General features: G+C 37.9%; 2 protein-coding genes across 2 annotated transcripts in view; both read left to right on the plus strand.

Annotated features, from left to right (window-relative positions):
• The window catches only part of LOC145983090 (uncharacterized), an 11,887-nt gene extending 8,295 nt beyond the window's left edge, over window positions 1–3,592 (plus strand). Inside the window, exon 2 of the mRNA XM_083116362.1 lies at window positions 2,256–3,592. Coding sequence (XP_082972488.1) covers window positions 2,256–3,546 — 1,291 coding nt within the window. The 3' untranslated portion in view covers window positions 3,547–3,592. The remainder of the gene's footprint in view (window positions 1–2,255) is intronic.
• The window catches only part of LOC145983089 (uncharacterized), a 24,412-nt gene extending 8,178 nt beyond the window's left edge, over window positions 1–16,234 (plus strand). The window contains exon 2 of the mRNA XM_083116361.1: window positions 14,926–16,234. Within this exon, the coding sequence (XP_082972487.1) occupies window positions 14,966–16,234 (1,269 nt within the window). The 5' untranslated portion in view covers window positions 14,926–14,965. The remainder of the gene's footprint in view (window positions 1–14,925) is intronic.
• The last annotated feature ends 230 nt before the right edge of the window (window positions 16,235–16,464 follow it).

Here is a 16,464-nt window from a genome sequence, read left to right on the forward strand (position 1 = left end):
CATCATCCCTAGTATGGCCAAAATCAATAATGTGCGAGTAACAATTTCGAATCATTGAGTATTGTCATTGCAAGGTGCAATATACTGGAATAGCATGGAAAATAATATTTAATTGAAAAATAGTGGATGGTATTAGTATTTTCAAGCCAGCTTTACTCAACAAAAAGATGGTGAAGTACAGGAAAAGTTCGTAAAATCCTTTATATATCACAATTTTTCAAAAGAAGCCATAGCGCCCTTCTGAAATTCTTGCGCACGCCCTTCTTCAGAAAAGGTTCTGTGTGCTCACTTAGGTGAATGGAGGGAGACTTCTAACCACGTACTTTATTTCACGGGTCTCTACCCCTATTATACTTCTTATATACGACACAGAAGGCTCAGATAGTAGTACTTTAAGCAGAAATCAACTATAAGTCAACAGCCATTCGTTAAATTACGTTACAGTCTGTCCTACGCCCATGATTACGTCTATACTAACCATTTTTGTGTGCAAAATAATTATTTTATTTACAATACAAACATTGCCACACGTTCCTAAGAACTATCATGTACATATGTCAATGTATTATCAAGAGATCCGTCTTCTACACGTGAATATAGGCTGGCCTAGATCACACAAATCTCCCTCTAGAAGGCGAGTTCATAACATTTGTTTGCTTCTTTGAGTTTTACTTTTTAGTCGACTTTACGCACAGATTGTCTAATCGGGACTGGACCAACAGTTGAAAGTGGGATCCGAATCACTATGTGTCTCCACCGTGCGACGATGTTACCGCTACGTCATCGGTGAGGCCTTGTTTATTAAATTTAATTGCATTTAAAGAAGCAGAATATGCCCGAAAATTATGATTTGTTATTGTTGTTTTTAACTGAACTGGTACACTAGCGTAATGCAAATTGCTTTGTGAAGAGTAAAGTCATATTTTCTCATAACGATAAGTCTAATAAACTTTGATCACATCACCCCCACTCATGACCGGATCAAGAAAGTGTGGGGCGTTACCTCCACACCCCCTATACGCCTTCATGGCGTAGTGCTATGCACAGGGGAGCACTTTACCTTTTTTTTTTTTTACCTAATAAACTTCGAAACAAGGTACGATTACCACCAACTATTCGCCCGGTGGACGTGCATAGTAGTTCAGATTGCACTTTAAACTACAAGTCCAGTCCCGATTAGCCTCTGTGCAGTGGCGGTGATTAGGGGGGCGCGTGGGGGTGAGTTGCCCCCTCCCCAACTTCTTGCCACTTTGCCCCTGCACTACGCTAAACTTTATCTTGCCCTTCTAGTTTTGGAACCCAATCGCCGCCACTGTCTCTGTGTGTAAGTGAACCTAAAAAAACTCAAACAACTATTCTGTCATAATAACAGAAAAAGTATGTATTACAATAGTAGTAAACCAGCAATATACTTTGTTACTGATAATTTGAAGATAATGGAATGGAGAATGTGTATTTCCCTGTACATTCAAAAGTAAGATATTAAGAGGGAAAGTCTAGAGCAAAATGAGACCACGAAACGTTTCTCTGTGTCCCATATTTTCAGACAAGACAAACTTTTGGTTCTAGTCTGTCCTGGGTGCTTTATGATACCAGAATAAAGCCTGATTGATATGCTACAAAACTGTATACCATGTATTTTCATTCTGTGTACTAATAAGAAGCACAAGGCAAAAAGGTATTTACCTCCAAACTTTCACTTTGGGCGGGAACCACAACAATCGTTCTAACGCGCCCTGTTCAACTGCTTCCTGTGATGGTGAGGAACACTGCCCAGCTTTTCACGTAGTTCTTGCTAGAGTGCAGCACTTACCAGGCGAGATATAATGGTATTCCATATTTGTACCCCTATTTCATATTTGTCCCTCTTCCCCTACTTTTCAGGATGAAGATACGCACTAAAATCTTTCAAAATAAGTAGGGGGAGAAGCCTACATGTGATATACCTAATTGCAGAAAATTATAAAACATGGTTCAGCCCACCCGAAGTTGATACTATTGCCCCTAGGAACAGTCATTCCTATACTACGAAGGAAAAAAATATGACTTTCAAGGACTAAGGTTTAGACTCTCCTTTAAGATTTACGTTACACTCACCCTATGTTCCACTTCCTAAGGTAAAAAGCTCATAATATATTTCTCTTAATGAATTCAAACTAAAAATTCCAGAACCAAGTCTCAGATATGATTTATACGTAGTAATGTCCATATAAATGAAAACGTTCATAGGAAAATACCTCTTCCTATCGTTTCAGGAACCTGCAAAGCCACGTCGCTACAATGACGGAAGATCCATCAATTGACCATTCGTGGTTGAACATGAAATTCTTCACAACTGCTTTGCGACATGGAGAAGGGGACCCTGGCTTGGAAGTTGTGGACTGCGACGTGTATCTAGGGACAAATGTTGGGGACAATTACATGAGTGTTGTGTACAGGGCAACTGTCGAGGTCAAGACGACCAATGGAAAGAAGACATACAAGTTGGTGATCAAGTGCGTTCCAAAGAACGAAGTGCGAAAGAAGTTTGTTGATGAACTAGGTTTGTTCATGAAGGAAATTGAAATGTACAATGTAATATTTCCAGACTTCCTTAAACTTCAAGAGAAGAAATGTGGAAAAGAACTTCTGACATCCGCTCCTCACTGTTACTACACTGTCCTAGACAAGGAGAGGGACTGTCTGGTTCTGGACGACTTGGCTGTTTATGGATACAAAATGGCCGACAGGAAGAAAGGATTGGATTATCCACACTGCCGCCTGGTGCTCAGTGAATTAGCCAAGTTCCACGCATTCTCTTATGCAATGAAATGCGATGATTTTGAGTCTTTCAAAGAGAAGATGGACTGCTTTAAGGAATCTGTATTTTGTGATAAGAACAGGGAGATGTACCCACGTTTCTTGAAGGAACAAATTAACATGGCAATGAACCCATTGAGATCAATGCCCGAATGTGAGAAGATTCTTCAAAAGATTGATCAATTGAACGAAAACATGTTTGAAAATATTTTTGTGTTATGTGTGCCTGAAGAACCCGTGTCTGTCCTGTGTCACGGTGATTTCTGGGTGAACAACATGCTATTCTCATATGAGAACAAAGAGGATGGTGCTATCCCCACGAAAATCAAGCTACTAGATTTCCAAATCGCCCGCTATGCGTCGCCAGCGTTGGATCTTCTGTACTTCATCTACACAAGCACTACGAAGGAGTTGAGAGATAAACATTTGGAAGAACTGCTCAGAATGTACTACAACACCTTTGTCCACACTGTGGAAGAACTTGGCTTCGTTGTGAAATTCTCTTTTGATGCTTTGAAACAGGAAATCGAGAAGAAGCTTTTGTTTGGTTTTGTAACATCCTGTACCATTCTTCCCGCTGTGATAACAAATCCAGAAAATGCCCCAGACATGGATTCCTTGACTGAAGACGATGTGCAAAATCCAGACCCAGAAAAATTTAGTTCCATGTACAAAAACGACGAGTTAAAAACGAGACTGAAGGATATCATATGTGAATTGGATCTCAAAAGAGCTTTCGACTGTTAATGCTAACGTCGCTTGATGCTAGACTGGTACGTTCCATAAACCTGTTTCTTTCAGAATGATCAATACTTTTCCAAATTATGCTTGTAATATGGGACAATGGAAGATGTTACGAGTATTAGTGATAAAGATTAAGATAGAACGTGAAAAAATTAAATAGCTTCTCCAAAATGTATATGTAAGTTAAAAAACAATTGCAGTGAACAAGCAGACAATTTTGGCTGGTGTTTTGCCATTCTTTGTTTCTATAATTATAAACTAGAAATGTATTTCCTTTTTTCGACCATCTTGCAACAAATATGGCGGCCATTTAGGCGCCTTTTCAATTCATATTTTTTTCTCCAAATTTTAGGGTTCGATTTCCGGTGGAGGCACAAAGTCTTACGTTTAAAACTGTAGGTCCAGTCCCGATTTGCCGTAATGTACATAAAGTGGACTTAAAACACTAAATCAATGAATCAATCCAAATGTTAGGGATTTAGCTTCTCTCTCCATCGTAGGTTCTGAGCATATACCGTTTCTTTTCTCTTTCTAGCAAATAAAATGACACCAAATGCTATACTGCTTTGCAAAATTACACACAGCACATCCCCCAAAAAATATCAATTAGAAAGAGCACTATTGTTCTAATAATCTTGGTCCAACTGTATTTCAAAGGTAAAACTCTTTTCAAATATTTCAATAAATCTGTGAAATAGATAAACAAAGGCTGGGGCATGACTCACTAAAACCCGCCCTTGGTCCCGCCTGTCAACGTTGAGGGTTATAAATAACCAGTGCTCGAAAAATTTTCTTCAAAGCTAGGCGCCAGCTCTAAAAATCAGGCGCCAGGAAACCACCAACTAGCAATTGTGCATACTACAGAGTGGTTCAGAAGTCGCGCAACCCAAACTTTGAAAATGTATATCATGAAAACCGTAGGAGATATTTACACCAGGTTTTCTGCACTGAACTGATCATGTAGGCTATCACTGGGTTAATAAATTTATGTTAGCTTTTATCCAAATAAAGACAATTACATTATTAAAAAAAAAAAACATTGTAGATTTGCTGAAAACATCTGGGAACTGATTTTCAACAATAAATACCAACTCTTAAACAATTTTTAGGAATCATTTGTTGGTGTTTGACTGGTTGTAAAGCAGTTGCTTTGTGAGGTACAGCAGAAGGAGGGCATTTTTATTGGAAAACTTCTTGCACATGAGTGTAACAATGGGTAGTAAAATAGTCTTTAGCAATGCACACGCACTGCTCCAATAAATACGCCATGCTGAATCAATAATAATAAAAAAAACAGGCACAGTAGCGGCGAAAGTGAGTGAAGAGAATTCAGGATAACCAGGGGCAGTCTAGGATTCTCTCAAGAGTTAAATTTCGGCACAAAATCTTGATTTATGATTTTTCATGTAAATGTATGGCCAATACTTATGCACATGTTGCGTGCGTATTTTGACAATATTTCAACCTGCTAGTGTTGCCATCTACAGAGATATGTCCCAAAAATGTTACTTTTTCACTCAAACCATAAAATCGTCAAGTCAAAAATCCATCAAATGTTGCACATGACCAATATTGGTCGTAAGTGACAGATTGGCATGGCATCAGACATCTAATTATGATCCTTCGGTAATTTAATACATATTTCTCTCACTCAAAAGTGCATTTCTGCAAAAATTTTAACGCTGCCTTCCGTCAGTTATTAATTTATCTAATTTTCTGTATGGCGTAAACTGATAATTTTATGCACTGAAAAATATCTCAATGGATATTCTGCTTTATAATGCAGAAAACCAGTGTAAATATCTCTTACTGTTTTCATGATATACATTTTCAAAGTTTGGGTTGTGCGACTTTTGAAACATTCTGTATAAGAAGCTGAGCATCACGGTATTCAAAACATTGCTAAATCATTTGAGAAAACAGGAAATTGGGGACAATGTGTAAGAAATTGTTACTGATTCTGTGGAATGTTCACAACGTTGATATATAAAAAAAAATCCTAACGTACGCTGTACTGCAATTTGAACTTACAATCTTCAAAATTTCGTACATACAGCAAAAGATCACAGTCGTCAGGCTGAAATTTATAGTCGCCATAGCGACCTGGCGACCGGGATTTTTCGAGCCCTGTAAATAACCAACACAAATAATACGAATAACGAATAAATACGATAACACATTAAATTTGTGCATTAAACTAGACCATTGCTTTCTTCCTTTTTTAGTCCAAGTGAATTTGTGGTATCGTGACCTGACACGCAGTACTTTCCACAGCAAAGTTGCATAATGCAATGATATCTCAGGAAGAAAAGCTTTGTTCTGCAGGAGGGTATTGACCGACAAGAAGATAAACCGAGCTTTCCAGAATTCACCAGCGTGCATCAGACTGGTGTACCAAAAATGACGTCAAATTCGGTAAAATCCGGAAAGCTTCATACTGAAACAAATGAAGGCTAGATTCAGAATGCGGGTGCATATTCGTGTTTATTAGGAAAAAGTCACGAATGGTGACTAAATCAAAGAAGATATTTCATGACCTATTATATATTTTCACTTAACATCTTATTTTGCATGTGCAGTATGAATTTAGGTGGTATTCTTTTGTAAAAGTATCGAATATTGCAAATGGATGCTTTCCTGAATGTTACAGCAGAAGACGGACGCATGTTTTGATGCATCGGTAGTATATTTTATTTTACTTTGCGTGCAAGTGAAGGAGTAGTAGTATTAAAAATGTCGACAGTTTATGCCTGCAAGCAATTTATTCTCCCTCCGTGCAACAAAATCGGCGTAACATTCCGTACTATTGCGGGGTATTGCCTACAGAACAGAGGCGAAGATATAGTACAAGCAATGCAAGCACTGCTTGCATAATTCGAATATCATTTAATGTACTTAATGTTCTAACCGTATTTAGTTTCCATCGCACTCGATTTCGCGAAAAAATGCGGCCGCAAACTCCCCCAGCAGCTCTGTAGCAAGCACCAGCCTCAATGCTTGCAGCCGTTCTGCGGGAAAATAAGGCCTCCGAAGGAGTCACATGGCGAAGCGTGAAATTCTGGTGGAACCCGTCCACAAAGGTTCTACAAAAAGCTGTGCTTTCCGAGCTTGCGTGATTCCCGAAAATAGCCGAGTTCAACCGAAAGCAGAAGGATTCATCTATGGGTACGTTGCCAGCAAAAACTAGTAATGAATATTTGTCTTCATGAACACGTAAACAAGATCGCAAATATAATAATAATTGTTAGTCATAAAATAACTAAAAGAAGTTATTATCACTGTTCTAAATTCCATATATATATCATATTATATTACAAATTATTTTAGATTTCGCGAAATGTAAAACGCGTAAAAAAAGTTGACATTGGGAGTTGGGGCAGTGGAATTTCTGCACCCCCGTGAAGAGTTTTCTCAGGGAGGGAGGGAAGATTGGACGGACCTTGGTCCTGCACCCTGCTTCCTGGTCGGTCCAGCTCAAATTACGCCAGAAGTGTTGACCGCTACCAGTGTTTGCAACTGCCAAATTATTTACGCAGTAATTCAAGTGAGCTCTTTCACAAATTTTACAATCAATAAATTGACTGCTTTTGAATAAAACTTGGGGTGAAAATAAAGCTATCTGAGAAAGAACTATCTACTGATATTTGTACATGGCATAGAAGTAAATCGTATACATTCTGCATATTATGAGCACAAGAATATGTTTTAATGATTGATTGATTGATTTGTTGTTTTAAGTCCACTTTATGCACAGTAAGGCTAATCGGGACTGGACCTACAGTTTAAAATGGGATCTGAAACACTTGTGCCTCCACCGGGTATCGAACCCGGAACTCCTTGATTACAAGGCGACGACACTACCACTGCGCCATCGGGGAGGCCCAAATATGTTTTAAGTTCTATTATTATGACGCAAGTGGTGTTCCCAGGGTCTTTTTACGGTCCCCATTTTGTCATCTTTTCCTTCCTTTGACGTTTTTTCTTAGATATACTGGGCCAAAAGGGGGTTATGTCTACCATCCACCCCCCCCCTTCGCCCCGGGCACGCCATTGAATGACACTTTATTACTTAAATATTAATGTACATACTCGTTCTGCTGAAATGATTCTGATTCCTCCGCGTAATTTTTATCTCCAAACTGATATATCTTTCCTTTGTGACGGATAAAATTAAGGAAATAGGTTGGTATCACTTTCTGTTGTTTCAGAGATTTTCAAAGTGATCTTGTGTGGATGTTTGCATTTGCAGTTGTGGAAAGCGCGTGGGATAGTGTGAGTGTTTGTTGCTTCGTGTTTTGTGCTGTGAATTTATCGGAATGAACGCGTATTTAGGAACGGTGGATGTGAAGTGCGGGTGTATTATTGAGCAATTGAAAATTGCTTCGTTTAGCTCGAGAGAGATAAGTGTTAAAATGAAAATCGTGGAAGGGGGTCGACCAACACCAAGAGTTTGAAATTTATTGTGGTGAGTACATCGCCTATGCATGTGTTTCTTTGCTTTGAAATGAATTTTTTATTGTTTGTGTTTAACTTTTTATTTAGTGTTTAAGTTACTCCAATGCGGTTTTTAGGGTGCCCAAAAATACTAAATTACATCATGCAGCGTAAAATAAACAAATGATTCCCATTTTTTTTTTATCTAAATCGGTTTGGTCACCGTTTGACCATATTAAATAATAATGAACAAATAAAGGTACTAATAAGTAAGTAAGAAATTCCGTCTCCCTTTAGTCGTATGCGGAAAGTTCGCATATGCAAAACGTTTAATATCATATGAATAACGTTACCTGGATTTTTTTTAAAAAGTAAATGTGACGTTTGCGGATCATATGGTTTATTTTTAGTACAGTCACTTTATTACGATATTTTGACAAATCCAGCGACTGGGTAAATGAGGCTATAAACCTTGAATCTTTCCCCTCGGCATGTCGTTGTACTAAAGGTTTGTTGTACTGAAACATTGCTTGCCTCCTTCGTAAGACTACGCTTCGCTACTGCTACAGAACATCTATCTTGAATCAGAACAAGTTTCAGTGCAGACGACGCCATTTTGATTCACCAGCCCTGGAGGCCGGTGTGGATTGATGACGTCATGATTTAACCTGGTGAAAGCTTTGGTGCGCATCGGTGAAATACGGAACACCGAAGCGTGCGTCAGCGGTGCACCAGCCCATCCACTGGTGTAATCTGGAAACGAAAAGCAAAAGATTGTTGTCGGTGCTGCCACCTGTAGTTAAGTTTTCAAACTTGAAAAGCTTGTTTATCAGTGATGCTCGGTGTGGTGAGAGAAAGTGTGTGTATTTTGCTTCGCTTGTCGTTGCTGATTTTAGTAGGTAAGTGTAGTTAATTACAGAAGGAAGTATTCGCTAAAACTAAACTATAATTTGACTCTGGATGTACAAATATGAGCGAAGAGATTCCTGCCATAGATTCTTGTAAAATCGTCTGACATTTACAGCCTATCTTCTGAATGTTTTAAAGCACATCGCCCACTATGGCGAACCGAAAACCTGCACGGAAGCAGTATTGCCAACCTCCCAATAAGAAGAAGTGCTACTTAAACTATGAAATTATGCTCAATGCCGCTAAATTGTCCTAGGATCTATTATTGTTGTTAATATTTTGTAATATTAATAATAATTCGTATTTTCTTATGACTAGTTTTATGCTCAATTTATGCTTCTAATCTTGGAGTTTTGAACTTTCATTGTTGATTACGGTATTTACTATACTTATAAGATACTTATAAAATTTAACAATAATAATAATAGGAATATTATTATTATTGGCATTCTTCCTGAGATTTTTCAACACGTTCAATTTCACATTAGCTAATAATGGAAAACAAGCACACAAACTGTATTTTTGAAACACAAGAATGATTAATATAATTGTATTTGTATACATGTAACATGTGTAATTTTCGGTAGAACATGTTTTTCACATATGCAACATGGAGCAACGTAAAATAAGAAAATACATATGCAACATGCTATCACTAAATTGTGCACGTATTGAATGTTTCTTTATACATTACATAATCAATTCATCCACCTCATAACACACCAACAGCAAAAATGATATAAACTGTCTCTCACATGTGTGTTGCTTTTCCTCAAAACAATTGTTCATACATTTAAAACAAAACTGTTTAACAGCAACAGTCTGAAGCACATATTTGGTCATGCTTCTCTCTCTAGTAATTCACACTGTATTAGAGAAAAGAATGAAATTGGGAGCGAAGCGAGGAAGAAAATTTTTATATCCAATGTTTGCAAACTGAAAACAATATTGATTTAATAGGGCGCAAATAATTTCACGGGACGCCATGGCATTCTCTCTTTTACAACTTTATTAATTTAGATCGATCTGTGCCCAGGTCCGACTCCTGCTGACCCTTAGCTACAGCTCTGAACTTGATGAGACTGTAAGAAAAGCAGACAATGAGAGCGAAGCGAGCAAAGAAAATCTTACGAAACCCATTTTTATTTGCATCAAGTTTGAAATCGGGAGGGGGGGCAATTGCCTCTCTGTGCCCCCTGCAAGTGCCTATGGCTGTCAATGTTTACCCCCCTTGCCCTCTATAGAACTGATTTCCGTCCAAGATCAGAGGGGCAATGCCCTCTCTGCCGCCCCCCACTGTGGTTGCGCCACTAATACTGTCCCTTCTGTTTGAAACATGGCGGTTAGTGAAGCAGGAATAGGATCTTGGCATAATTTTAAGTCCGAAGCCGTCGTGAATTGAAAAATTTGTTCTATACGCTGGTAAAGTCGTCTGCTAGTCCCGCGCGTGGGTGCGGCCATGTTGGCTGTATACAACCGGTTGCTATGGTGGTTGCAACATATAATTCACTTTATCTCGTATATAGTCTACATATATTAGTTTATGTTACTATTCTATATTGTTACTTCCATTGTTGTTTTTGCTGTTATTTCCATTGTCTTTACATTCCAATGTAAAATGCCCAACGCTGTATTTGGAATTCTCTGGTAAATAAATAAATAAATAGAGCGAACGAAATTGCTAGACTTAAAAAAATGACATTAGCATGAATTATGGGTGTCGGGAAGGGGAGTCGAATCGGTTCTTGGACACCCATCGAAATTGACACAGTTCATTTCAAGTAAGGAAAAAAAAGCAGAAAGGTTATTGTTAATAAGAAAAATAGAGAGCAGAATAACCAAAGTAAAAACTGCATTGAGTTGGAAAAATACAGAAACCAGGTTACGTTTTCTCATTCTACAATTTCATTCAAGGAATAAATGGTTTCTCAGCTTCCAAAAATTAGAGTTTTATATGAGATGTCACACAAGCTTTAGGATTCAAATTTAGTAACAATCTAGAATAACTACGCATTTCAGTACACCAACTACATGAAATGTGAAAAAAAATGAAAAACATTTGTGCTAGTTATTCACTTATCTGCTGGATCGAGTAGAAAAATCTTCCGAAGGATATAATAATAATATTTATTATTATTATTGTTATTGAATAGAATTGGTTCATATCCATGAGTTTATAATAGTCCTTGTATAATAACAATTATAACCGTAATAATAATAATTATTAGTAATACTCAGGGCCATAGGCGTAGTTAGAACTTTATATTTGGGTGTGCATAAAGGAAAAATGAGGTTTTGCACCTTTTTAATAGCGTATTTTGCAACACAATCACTTAGCTCTTTAACTGCACTGATGTTTGTAAAGGAATATAAATTCGATAAATGACAGTGTTGGAAATTTCTGAATATATGTAGTAGAAAAAATCAAATTGCATAGAAAATACACACACATACAAAATGTTCATAAATGTTACAAACAAATACATAAAAAAACACGTCATCTATAACAAGAGACGTCTGTCAAAGGGTACAATGTTATAAAACTCATCAATAACTTCATTTACATCAATAGACAAGCTTTTTCCTGTTCCACAAATAGCAAGAGCAGGGCTTCCAATGTATCCTGCTTCTGAGTTGCTCTTAATTTAGTTTTAACTTGGGTAAGCTTGGAGAAAGCTCTCTCACACGTGCAGCTTGTGACAGGTATAGAAGAAAAGCGCTGGAGTACAGAGTAGAATCCAGTAAATATCTTCTTTCTCCAATGACATAAAAAAATCGAAAAACTATAGACACTCGTTTCATCAGCTATAATGCACACGTTTGTACCAAGTAATGACATTTTCAACTTCGTACAAACTGCCGCTTATTTCCTCTCTTATTGAAATAGCTGTCTTTAATTCTCTTTGATAAAGCAGCCCATTAGGGTGTGCCTAGGCACACCCGGCACACCCCGTAGCTACGCCTATGCTCAGGGCACCGGAATACATCGTAACTCCGTTCCGGTAAATCAGTTCCTGCTGCGGCATTGTAGATTTGTTTTATTTTTTTAATAACTGTACAAAAGTCAATCTTTTATGACGTGAATTCCTATTGTAAACAATAGAGGAAGAGGAACAGAAACAGTTCATGTATTAAATTTGTCTGCTGTCTGTGAGCAGTCAGTAGGTTCCAGGAGCCAGTATTTCAGGGCGACAGGTTTTTCACATGTTTAATCTTTCCTTGGATAGTCCTGAAATGCCCAAAACGATATGCATACCTTGGAAGAGGGGGTGAATTTCCCAGAAGCGAGAAGATAAGGTTCTTGAGGAGAATTATTTCTTATTGCTGTCAGTTTAACATTGTCAGTTGAGTACTTTGATAAATGACATCACTTAGAAATGGAAGTAAATATTTCTGGTCACTATTCGCTTATTTGCGACTTATATTTTGGTAAATGCTATTCCTTTAAGATGTAAATGGGAACCAAATTTCGTGAAACGACAGACGTGACAGAGCTTGTGTGTACGTGTATTTACTTTGAATGGAGTACTAATGCTAATAATAATACCGTTGTTACCTCAATATGCATTTATTATTGTTGTTATTATTAATAGTAGCGGCAGTAGTCGTGTCTATTCATTGTGGTTCGCGTTCAGGTTGTTGAATGAAACCACTTTAAACACTGCTAATACTACTACCATAGACAAACAAGTATATGTTCTTTGTCTGTGTTGCTACTAGTACTACTACTAGTAGTTTTTCTAGGGATATCCATTGACTATGATGGACTAATATAGGCCTACACATATATTCTTCTGAGCGAGAAAATGGATTGTACTATATTTGAATGCCCAGTGGTATAGAAGGCAGGAAATGTGCCTAATGTTTGCAATCACACACAAAGCAGAAATACATGTCTGACCGCAGACAAAGAACAATGTGACTTCACGTTCCTTTACTCGCCAGCAAGCCTATGGTAGCTAAACAGAAGAAATCGTAAGTTCCGGCCAATTGTTTGTCGTTCACTTTCTTGATAAATGCCTGCTTTGTTTCTCCATTTCTTCTTAAACTTGTCGCCTGTAAGCAACCTGTATTTTATCTACGTATTCTTCTGAGTCTAATCTTTCCAATGGTGTAAGATACATATTACAATTTTCTTTGATAAACGCTGTCACTTAGCCTACAACAAAATATATCCCTCGCAATCCGTTTCCATATTAACTGCATGGGGAAATTACGGGGAGCGACAGCGCCGGAAGTGACATTTACTTTACCAGCGTATAGAAACCTCTGATCAGTGTTGCAACATGAATGAATTTTCCCCGGGCGCAGTCAAATTCAGGTGCTTTTGGTGAAAAGGGAGAAGAGAATATAGTAAAATTTCAGGGGAATTTGAAAATGTAAACACACAGCCCTTGGAAATGGCAGATACATTTTTTCGTTTCTTTCGACAGGTAACTTTTCCACCAGGCTTTTCGTCCGAAAATTTCTTAAACTTCGCGGTTATCGTGATATAAGTTCTGATTATTATTTCATTCTCTGAAACACTAAGGGAAATCTTTAGTACTGAGTCACACAGCTAGAAATAATTTGAGAACAAAGAAAAAACAACAAGTAAAATAACAAAGAAATTGATGTTGTGAACATTTTCATTTCTTCTTACCTTTGGTCAGTTCAGCTATGTCAGTCCTTCTTGAGCATGCCATGTTCCTGTAATTTTGTTTTTCCATATTTGTTCAGGTTTTCTAGGACCTCCACCTTCTCATCTTATCTTGTAACCTGTAAGAGCGAAGAATTCATTTGAATTTGTTATATTTGGCAATTGGTACGGATAATAATAGTCAAGACAATAATGCAATCGGTAGGGCATGTAACTGTCACGCAGGAGGCCAGAGGTCGATTCCAGGGGGTGGGTAATCTCAGGTGATTGCAGATATAGCGTTTATCTTGCCTGTAATAAGGGGTACCTGCGGGGAGAGGGGCTTAAAAGCTATCGGAGCTTGGTGCTGAACACATCATCCCTAGTATGGCCAAAATCAATAATGTGCGAGTAACAATTTCGAATCATTGAGTATTGTCATTGCAAGGTGAAATATACTGGAATAGCATGGAAAATAATATTTAATTGAAAAATAGTGGATGTATTAATATTTTCAAGCCAGCTTTACTCAACAAAAAGATGGTGAAGTACAGGAAAAGTTCGTAAAATCCTTTATATCACAATTTTTCAAAAGAAGCCATAGCGCCCTTCTGGAATTCTTGCGCACGCCCTTCTTCAGGAAAGGTTCTGTGTGCTCACTTAGGTGAATGGAGGGAGACTTCTAACCACTGTAGCTACACGTACTTTATTTCACGGCTCTCTACCCCTATTATACTCCTTATATACGACACAGAAGGCTCAGATAGTAGCACTTTAACCAGAAATCAACTATAAGTCAACAGCCATTCGTTTACGTTACAGTCTGTCCTACGCCCATGATTACGTCTATACTAACCATTTCTGTGTGCAAAATAGTTCAGATTGCACTTTAAACTGCAAGTCCAGTCCCGATTAGCCTCTGTGCAGTGGCGGCGATTAGGGGGGGCGTGGGGGTGAGTTGACCCCTCCCCAACTTTTTGCCACTTTGCCCCTGCACTACGCTAAACTTTATCTTCGAGGGAAAATAAACTGTTTTTGCCTCCCCCCAGTTTGGGTACCTTGCCCTCTAGTTTTGGAACCCAATCGCCGCCACTGTCTCTGTGTGTAAGTGAACCTAAAAAACTCAAACAACTATTCTGTCATAATAACAGAAAAAGTATGTATTACAATAGTAGTAAACCAGCAATATACTTTGTTACTGATAATTTGAAGATAATGGAATGGAGAATGTGTATTTCCCTGTACATTCAAAAGTAAGATATTAAGAGGGAAAGTCTAGAGCAAAATGAGACCATGAAACGTTTCTCAGTGTCCCATATTTTCAGACAAGACAAACTTCTGGTTCTAGTCTGTCATGGGTGCTTTATGATGTCATAATTAATGAAACGTTTATGGATAATTATATCTTCATTTCATTTCAGAAACTTGGACAGCCAACGAAAACCAGTCTACGTCGCTGAAATGGCAGAAACAACTAATGAACATTCGTGGTTGAACAGGGAATTCTTCAGAACAGCAATGCGACATGGAGCAGGTGATCCTAATTTGGAAGTCGTGGACTGCGACGTATATCTCGGGACAAACGTCGGAGACAATTACATCAGTGTTGTGTACAGAGCATCTGTTGACGCCGAGACGACCAATGGAAAGAAGAGGTACAAGTTAGTGGTGAAATGCGTTCCAAGCAATGAAGTGAGAAAGAGCTTTGTATATAATATGAACTTGTTCTTGAAAGAAATTGAAATGTATAATGTCATTTTTCCGGAGTTTATGAAGTTACAAAAGAAGAGAAGTGGCAAGGGACTTCTTTCTTCTATTCCTCGCTGTTATTACACTGTCCTAGACAAGGAGGGAGACTGCGTGGTTCTGGACGACTTGGCTGTTTATGGATACAAGATGGCCGACAGGAAGAAAGGACTGGACTACTCACACTGCCGGCTGGTGCTGAACGAGTTAGCCAAGTTCCACGCTTCCTCTTACGCTATGAAATGTGATGATTTGTCGAATTTCAAAGAAAAGATGGACTGCTTTAAGGAATCTACTTTCACTGCTAAAAACTCTGAGATATTCCCACGTTACTTGAGGGAACAGATTGACAAAGCATTGAGTTTAGTAAAATCTTTACCCGAATGCCAAATGATTGTTGAAAAGGTTGTTCCTTTGAACGAAAAGAAAAACATGTTTGAAAAGATTCTTGTATTATTTGAATCAGAAGAGCCAGTGTCAGTCCTCAATCACGGTGATTTCTGGGTAAACAACATGCTGTTTTCATACGAAAATAGAGAAGATGGTGCAATCCCAACAAAAACAATGCTCCTAGATTTTCAAATGGCCCGCTACGCGTCGCCAGCGTTGGATCTTCTGTACTTCATCTACACAAGCACTACTAAGCAGCTGAGAGATAATCACTTGGAAGAGCTGCTCAGAACTTACTACAACACCTTTGTCTACACTGTAGAAGAACTGGGATTTACTGTTGAATTCTCCTTTGACATTTTGAAACAGGAAATTCAAAAGAAGCTTTTGTACGGTTTTGCAACAGCTTGTACCATTCTTCCTGCTGTGATGACAAATCCAGAAGATGTCCCTGGCTACAATAGCTTGACAGAAGAGGACTTGAAGAATCCAGACAGTGAGAAATTTAATTCTATCTACAAAAGCAATGAATTAATTATAAGGCTTAGGGATATTATATGCGAGTTAGATTTGAAAGGAGCTTTTGACAGTTAATATTGTGTTTGTAGTGTTTTGATGTGCATGTTTAACATTGATTTCTTTCTTTTTTGCAAGCTTGAGATGTACGTAATCAAAGTTTTCTTCAAATAATGTGTCTTTATATTTTATAAATTGTGTAATATTGTATTAGATTAGATTAGATGAAGATTGGAAAGAATCTTTTCACAGTTGATATTGTTTTTGTAGTTTTTGATGTACATGATCTACATTTATTTTTTGTAATG

This window comes from Lepisma saccharinum, unplaced genomic scaffold, assembly GCF_977018435.1.
Source record: "Lepisma saccharinum unplaced genomic scaffold, izLepSacc3.1 HAP1_SCAFFOLD_639, whole genome shotgun sequence".
Classification (NCBI taxonomy): Eukaryota; Metazoa; Arthropoda; class Insecta; order Zygentoma; family Lepismatidae; genus Lepisma; species Lepisma saccharinum.